At 39.4% G+C, this 9,192-nt stretch overlaps 1 protein-coding gene across 2 annotated transcripts in view; it reads right to left on the bottom strand.

Moving 5' to 3' along the window:
* Nucleotides 1-8,671, bottom strand: part of ADAMTSL1 (ADAMTS like 1) — a 1,125,264-nt gene extending 1,116,593 nt beyond the window's left edge. For both annotated transcript variants that reach the window (XM_027549171.1, XM_027549170.1), the window contains exon 1: nucleotides 8,384-8,671. In XM_027549171.1, the coding sequence (XP_027404972.1) occupies nucleotides 8,384-8,470 (87 nt within the window). In that variant the 5' untranslated portion in view covers nucleotides 8,471-8,671. The remainder of the gene's footprint in view (nucleotides 1-8,383) is intronic.
* Between the last annotated feature and the right edge of the window lie 521 nt (nucleotides 8,672-9,192).

Below are 9,192 nucleotides of genomic sequence, written 5' to 3' on the forward strand. Positions count from 1 at the left end.
AGCCCAAAGGTGGAACAATCCAAATGTCCCTCTGGAGACAAACGGATAAACTAAATATTACATATCCATACAGTGAAATATTATTCAGTTATAAAAGGAATGAAATACTGATACATGCTATAACTTGGAAGAACCTTGAAAACATAGAAGCCAGTCCTCCAAATTCACATATTACATGACTCCATTACATAACTGCATTCACACAAAAATCCAGAGTAGGGAAATCTACAGAGAAAGAAAATATATTACGGTTGTTTGGGATTGGTGAGTGGTGGAGAGTACAGGTAAGCTAAAGAGTACAAAGTTTATTGGGGTTTTTTTTAGGTGACCAAAATTTCTAAAATTGATGTGATGGTATGCATATCTGTGAACATAATAAAAATTACTGAATTAAACACTATAAGGGGTGAATTGCATGATATATGTATTATATCTCAAAGCTATTTTAAGGAAAATATATAAGAAAAATAGAATAATAATATACTATTTGGCACAGTGTAGTTATTACAAAATAGTAATACTGACCACTGGGTCTTTAAAATGTGATAAAATATTATGAAAAAATAATAAAAGGAGAATGAGAAAGAGAATTAGGAAATCACACCATAATGAAAATTTAATAGAATATAATAAATCACATTAAGGAATGCTGCAATAACAACAAAGGCACTATATTAAAAACACAAAGAATTAAAATGGTTATCTAACATTAATATAACTGAACACAAAGTTGATTTCAGGACACAGACTATTACCATGGATAGATAAGGTCATTATTAGTAATGACAGAAGAGTCAAATTTGCCAAAAAGACTATTCTAAATGCTTATATAACAGAGATTCAGGACAAATAAAGCAAAAACTGATAGAACTACAAGGAGATATAAACAGACAAATCCACAATGGTAGATGGAGACTGTGATATATCTCACTCATAATTGATACTATATCAATAAAGATGTAGAATATTTTAATAAAACTCTCAACCAACTTGACCTAAATGACATTTATAGAGTATTCCACCCAACAATAACTAGACTAATCTGGAAAATTTAGAAGAAACATATTTGTAGGAAGTTTAATTTTTTTTCAAGTACACATAGAACATTTACCAAGACAGACTATATTCTGGGCCATAAAACAAATGTCAATTAACTTAAAATTATTCAAGTTATATAAAGTGTGTTCTCTGAATACACTGGAATTAAATTAAAAGTAAATAATTGAAGTATATCTAGAAAATCTCCAAATATTTAGAAACTAAACAATTCATTTCAAAATACCCATGGGTCAAAGAGGAAATCAAAGGGAAATAAAGTATTTTGAAGGGAAGAAAAATGAAAACACATTTATGATATACCACTAAAACAGCACTGAAAAAAAAATTTTATTACTGGAAATCTTTGTTGGAAAACAAAAAAAAAGGTCTTATATTAATGACCTCAGCATTACCTTGACACCATAAGAAACTAGAAAAATAAGAACTTATGAAATGCAAAATAGCAGAAGACAGAAAATGTGTAATTTTTAGTGTAAAAATCTTACATATTTCTGTTTTCTATTATGAAGGAAATCTATGAAATCAAAGCTAGTTCTTCAAGACCTGTAAAATTTTTTAAGCCACTAAGCAGATTGATACTTGAGTATTCTTGCCTGAGAAGTCCCATGGGCAGAAGAGCCTGGCAGGCTATAGTTCATGGGGTTGAAAAGACTCAGACACAACTTATTAACTAAACCACCACCACTTCCAAGCAGACTGATAAAGAATAAATATATAACCAGTATCAGGAATGAAAGAGGTGACACACTCCACGTGCTAATATTCAAAACATAATAAAGGAGCGTCATGAACTACTTTATGCCAATAAACTCAACAACTGAAATGAAATAGACAAATTCATGAAAGATACAAAACCTAACTCAAGATGGAATATTAATAGATAACATTAATGGCCCTATATCTACTTAAGAATTTAAATTTGAAGTTAAAAATCTTCACACTAAGCCAATCCCAAGTCCAGATAGTTTCTCTGGTGAGTTCTACAGAACAATTAAGGAAGAAACCACACACAATTTCTTCCAGAACATAAAATGAAAAGAGTATTTCAACCCTGATACTAAAAATAGACAGTAATATTGCAAGAAAATAAAACTACTGAACAATATTCTACATGGACATAAACACAAAAGTTATAATCAAAATTTGGTAAATCAAACCCAACAATATAGAAAAAGGGTAATATATTGTTACATCAAGCTGATCCCAGGAGTGCAAAATGGGTTTAACATTCAAAAATCAATCAAGATACTTAACTATATTAATAAACTAAAAAGGAAAAGTCATATAAAATATATGCAGAAAAAGCACTTGACAGAAATCCAACATTCATCTCTGATTAAAAAAAAAAAAAAGCCCTGAGTAAACAAAGAACAAGATGAATTCTGATAAAAGACATTTTTTAAAAAATCCACACATAACATCATACTTTATGGTGAAATATTGAATTATTGTTCCTTAAGATTGGGAGTAAGCAAGGATATCTGTTCATACCAGTTCTATTCAATTGTGAACTGGAGGTGCCAGCCAATGTTATTAAACAGGAAAACAAAATGAAAGACATTCAAACTGGGAGAGAATAACTGTTTTTATTTGCATGTGACATGATCATATGTGTAGAAAATCTGATTGAATGTACCAAAAAACTGCTACAACCAGTATGTGAAGTTGAAGAAGATAAAAACAATATGCAAAAATCAATTGTTTTTATAAATTAACAAGGAAAAATCAGAAACAAATTTTTTAAAGTGCCATTTAAAAGAGCATCAAAAATATGAAATATTTAGAATAAATCTGACAGAAATATGTCAGATTTTTTACACTAAAAATGACCACATATTACTTAGAGAAATAGAGACCTAAATAGATAGAGGTTTATCGTGCTCAAGAATTATGAAACTCAACATTGTTAACAGACTATGTCATTCGAAATAGATCTACAGATTAAAACACTCCCAATCAAGTCCTTGAATGCATTAAAAAAAAAGTTGGTAAACTTGCTTTAAAATTTATATAGGGTAGCCAAATCAACATCCTTGAAAATGCAGAACAAAGTCAGAGAAATCACACTTCCTCAGTTCAAAATGTATTGTGAAGCTACAGTACTCAAGACCATGGGGTACTAGCATAGCAACAGAAATACAGTTCACCAGAACAGAATAAAGAACCTAAAAATAGTCCCATGTATACAGACAACTGATTTTTAACAAAGGTGCAAAGGCAATTCAACAGAGAAAGGACAGTCTAGTTAAAAAATCTTGCTTTAAAACAACTGAAAATCCATGGGTTAAAAAAATGAACTTTGACCCACATCTTGCACCACATACAAAATTAATTCAGAACTGCACAGAAACTAAATGTGAGACATAAAAAATTTTAAGGAAAAAACCTGTGTGATCTTATGATCTTATTTCTTAAGAGCAAAACCACAATTTACCAATAAACAATAAATTTAACTTCATCAAAATTAAAAACTTCTGCCCATCAGTATACCATATCAAGAAAATGAAAAGACAAGCCACAGCCTGGGAGAAAACATTTGCAAATGATACATCTGATAAAGGAGTTACAGCCAGAATACATAAAGAATTCTCATAACAGGAGAAAAAGACCCAATGAGAAATAGACAAAATATCTGAATATACATTTTGCCAAAAACGTTACATACATTCTAAATAAATCCATGAAAAAAAATGCTCTAGGTCATCAATCATTAGGGAACTGCTCATCAGAATCCAGAACAAGCTACTAGTATACCGATTCACATGGCTAAAGTCAAAGCCTGACCTCAGCAGATGCTGGCAAGGATGCAGAGGAATGGCATATTGCAACCTTCTGAAAAGCTGGCAATCTCTTAAAAAGTTTAAACATATACCTACCAATGATTCAGTCATCCCACTTCTGAAACAAAACTACATCTCCATGCAAAGACATATAAACATATCTTTATAGCAACTTTCTTTGTAAAGCCAAAAACTGGAAACACACAGTCCATAAATAGGTGAATGCTGATGGACAACAAAGTATAATATTTCCACATAATGTAACACTACTTAGAAAGAAATGAATTATTGGGAACATGCTACAGCATGAATCATCTCAAAAAAAACAAAACTATACAGAGTGGCAGAAAAAAAAGACCAGATCATAAAAAAGAAGGGGGGAGTGGTAATCTACTCTGATTTCATTTACATAAAATTCCAGAAAATGCAAACTACAGTGACAGAAAGTAGATCACCATTTGCACGGTGATTTAGGGTGTGAGGAAGGGCAGCAGGAAGGGATTACCATTTAGAAAGATGGTAAGGATGACCCTACATGCGAGACAGCAAAAGACACACAGATGTATAGAACAGTTTTTTGGATTCCATGGGAGAAGGCAAGGGTGGGATGATTTGAGAGAATAGCATTGAAACATGTATGTTATCATATGTGAAACAGATCGCCAGTCCAGGTTCAATGCATGAGACAGGGTGCTCAGGGCTGGTGCACTGGGATGACCCCGAGGGATGGGATGGGATGTACACCCATGGCTGATTCATGTCAATGTATGGCAAAAACCACTATAATATTGTAAAATGATTAGCCTCCAATTAAAATAAAAATAAAATTTAAAAAAGGGTAATGAGAAAACTCTGAGGTGATGGTGTCACAGGTGTATGTGAGTATATATATATATGTCAAAACTTATTAAACTGTATAGTTTAAATATGTGCAACTTACTGTATGTCAAATATAACTCAAAATACTATAAAACAAATAAACAAGAAAAAAATGTTGCCTTTAGGACATGGGATCTGACGTTAAGAGGTTAGGGAAAAAACAGGGTAAGAAATTGCTATATTTCTTTATAAGCCCTTAGTAATATTTTTTAACCATGAAAATTATTATCACAGTAAAAATAAAAAATAAAACAAGAGCAAGAACATATAAGAGAACAATAAAAGAGACAAGAAAATGTTTCCTTCGAGGTCTTTAGTGGAAAGTCAGGTGCCAGCAAACACACAAATTCTTCCCAACCATCCTGTTTTTAACCTCATTACCAAATTCCTAACAAGGGTAGGATTTAGAATACCACAGTAAGTCAAAATATTCAATGTTAGTCTTTGAATAAGCTATCATTGGCATGCCACCATAAGAACATGAATTGCCACTAAGTGACATTTTTAAGCAATAGTAATGGATTTGTGCTGATCTAGCCACAGTCCTCTCCAACAACCTTGTTTATTTTTACAGTGGATTGCTACAGATGACTTGTAGAAATCATTAAGTAGTTGGTAACCTCTAGTGGTTAAAACAGTTAATTATGTACTTCCTTACCTGGGAGCAATTTGGGCAATGGGATGAATTTGAGTTCAGCTGATGAAGTGAAATTGATATCAGTAAAATAATCAGTTTCTTAAGAACCCAAAGAGTGAGCTACCTTCCAGTTGCACAGGGCAAGAACTGCAAGTTAGGAGGGTAATTCAATCAGGACCAAAGAAGAATAATCCCTGAAAGCAGAAATTCAGTGAGATTCCTGAATAATTTTTATTTGCATTAAAATTGTTCTTTGGACTTTGATAATATAACTTAGGTGTAATTCAGTGTAGGGAGCCAGAACCTCTTAAACAAAGAGCCTCCTTTAACTATGGGTGCAATATATACAAGAGTTTTGATAAGTCTGATAGTCATGCCTTCATGTACTGAGTGCTCTGAAGAAAAAAACATTTAAAGAATGTATAATATAAATTCCAGTGTTCCAATCCTTTGGCACTGGCTATTGGTTTGATTTCTTCTTGATTTGATACTAAGTATCCTTAAGTTTCCAGTCTGTTAAATTCACTGATAAGGTATAAAATTCATGTAGTTTAAAAAAAAAGTGTTAAATTGTGTTGCAAGATCAGCTGCTTCTGACCAACACCTAAGTATTAATATATCTAAAGTGTACTGCATTCAGCAAGAATACAGAACCCATCTACCACTTTAAACCCTCTGCTATCCCTTCCCTGACAAGTTTAGTCAGGCTTCTCACATGTGGATAGCAGCCCTGCCAAGTGGAACAAGAAAAAGTCATTTGAAATTAAACAATAAACCACGTTCAACACACACACACACGGCCCAAATCTGCTTTCATCATCTTCACCCAGAAGAAAGTTGGTTGAGAAGAAAAGCAAGGAGGAGCAGGTGTGTAACACTGGGAAAATCAGTTTGTCCTAAATGTCAAGAGGGCACCAAACGACTTGAAATAGGTCTAAACAAGTCCAGTGTTTAAAATGCATGTATATATGTGTGTGTGAATATATATATATATATATATAAAATAGGCAGTCTATTGAAGTATATTTTTAAAAACCACCACCAACAAATACACAAGTCTAAGAAACTACTTCATGCATCTTTGCATATTAACATCTTTGCTGGTTTCAAATATTACCAGATAGTTTAACAAAATATCAAGGATAAGGCAGGATTTCTACCCTTATGATTATTTTAAAGTAAGACACAAGGTGTTCAGTCTTGAGTTGGGTTAGATGCCAACCTGCCTGGTGTTGCTAGAGCCAGCAGTTCCTTCTAGAACACAGGCCAACACCCTCATTTTACAGATAAAGAAATAGAAGGTTAAGGGCCTTGACTAGAATGACACAGCTAGTTAGGGACAGAGCCAGAACTGGAGGCTGCATGTTAACCCTCTCTCCCCTAGCATGCCTATTAGGCCCTCTTTACAGTTCTCCCTTGAGTTTCTTTTTGGGCTGATGACTCTGTTAGAACAGGTCACTGTAAGGCAGGTCATTTTGACACTATGGTTTTCAACCCAGCTGCATAGTGTAATCACCTGGGAGCTTTATAAGCCCCAGTGTTCCACCTTATCATCATATACCCCTCAAGGATGCTGATGCAATTCAACTGGGGTGGGAGACTGGCCCCAGGCGTATCTAGAGCTCTCATAGGCAATCCTAACATGCAACCACCTCTGAGAAGGCCTGCCCATGGAGCAAGGCATTTGAGGAATAAAACTGGCTCATAATTAAGACAAGGTTTTGCAAGGGTTTTTCTGGGCTCCAATCTAAGCAGGTGTTCCCTGTTGAAAATCTCTATCACTTCTTAGCCTAGTCTCTGCCTGTCAGGTTCCACTGGGCTCTGGGCCCTTCTTAGCCCTCATTCTTGGTCCTTGCTCATCCTCTAAAAGTTCACCAATGCAATCAAAATGATCATTAAAATAGAAATCTGAAAACAAGTTTCAGAAACTGTTAACTAAAAGCAAAGGAAGGAAATCCCCCGATTTGGACAAGTCTCCATAAGCAAAACAGAGGAAAGGGAGGCTATCTGGCGATAATTCCGGCCAAGAGTACTTGGGCATTTTCCCAGAATTACCCAAGTAATCCTGTGAAAAGCAAATCTGTGTAGGCTAAATTATGTACAAACTGCCTAAATCATGAGTTTTAATCAAAAGTTACCTGACTCTGGAAATCGTGAAAGCCAAAGACACCACACGCATCACGGGGTATGAATGACCCCTGCCCCCTTCCCCAAAGCAGCTCTCTCCAGGGTCTTTGCTGTAATAAACCAGAGCCAAGCCAACTGTGAATTAGACACCCTTCCAGGGCTCTTCTGCTCTGCCTCGGGGCCAGAGCCCACCCAGTCAAGAGAACTCAGTTTCTACAACCCATCTGGCTTGGGAGAAAATTCTAGGAGTAGGTGAAGGGGGCGTGGTGAAGGCGAGTCCCCCTTCACCAGCCACCACGACCACTTATTCTCCACTGCAGAGCATCATTGAGCCCATCTGGTCCGCCATCTGCACACCTTACAACCGCCCCCGACTCTACCGGACGTGGGTGGCCCTAAGGTGACAATGTCAGAAGTTTACTGGGCCCGAGGAAAGACAGAAATGAGGAGTGTCCCAGCGTCCGAGCCTTCCCAGAGCCGCCTCAGCCTCCGCCAGGAAAGAGAGAAGGGATTCCTTGAAGGACTGACTGTCCAGAATGGTTGGCTGGGTCGCGGGCTCCCTGGGACAGGGCCGCACCCAGACTCAGGCGCCACCTCTTCGCCTCGACTCTGCCCAGCTGGAGGCAGGACCAGGGCGTGGCGGGAAGCCGGGACGCGGCCCCAGGAGGCTGGGCAGAGACTCAGCTCAGGGGCTGATGCCGCCAGCTCCGGGATTGCGGCGAGGGGCCGCCTTAGCCCCAATCCCGCGCCACCTGTCCCAGCTCGGGTGGCAGCGCAACCCTGGGACAGTCCCTGGCCAGAGAGAGCGCGCCCCAAGCTATTTAGCACTTCCCGCAGTAGCACAGCCTAATAGAAAGTTATCAGGAGGGGGAGGGGACACAAGACGCGCAAGCTGCCCTACCTGTCCGGCGACGCAGAGCAGGCACCAGGTGCCTCCGAGGATGCGGGCCAGGAGCCCCGAGCGCTGGGGCGCAGCCAGCCGGGCCATGGTCCCCCAGCGTGGAGGGAGGGGAGTCCTAAACTAGACCCCACCCTGAAAGCGGTTGCCGCGTCCCGCGTGGGCTGCGGGGCTCCGCGTCGGCGGGCTGACGCGGGATGTGAGCCTGCGGGGCAGAGCTGAGCTGGGGCGGACGCGCGTGCTCCGAGCCTCCCTGCGGCCGTGGAGCCGGCGGCTTTGAATGGGAGCGCGTGCGCTGGGGGTGGGGGCGTTATTTGTGAATGTGCTGCTTGTCTTGGCTCCGGATGGTTCGCGCTCCCCCTTCACCCCCGCCCCCCAGCACCCCCTCCGGCTCCTGCTCCTCCCCTCCTGTGTCAGCCCAACGAAGGCGGGGAGCGCAGACACCCAGCCGCCCCGGCAGCGACCGCTGTGAGCGTTTCGGGAAACCCGAGCGGAGCTAGGCGCTGGTTCTATTTATTTATTCTTTTTAAAGGCGGGGGGAGTCTTGCGTGGCACACCTTGCTCATGTTGGGGGTGCCTCCCTGCCTGTCCTGGGAGCGTGCGGGATGAGAAGCGAAGGCTTTCCCCGGATGCTGGCGCTTTCCCGGAACGAGAACGGAGAGCCAGTACGCCTTCCCTGGAGCTCGGAGCGCTTCAACCGCCCTGGGAACCACGCAAGACCTTCAGGGAGTGGGGAAGAGTTTGTGGGGTGGCTGGGGTGAGTTTCTTAATCTCAAGACCCCACACAATGGTTTGGGGAACCAAACTCTGGG

Source organism: Bos indicus x Bos taurus, chromosome 8, assembly GCF_003369695.1.
Source record: "Bos indicus x Bos taurus breed Angus x Brahman F1 hybrid chromosome 8, Bos_hybrid_MaternalHap_v2.0, whole genome shotgun sequence".
Taxonomy (NCBI): domain Eukaryota; kingdom Metazoa; phylum Chordata; class Mammalia; order Artiodactyla; family Bovidae; genus Bos; species Bos indicus x Bos taurus.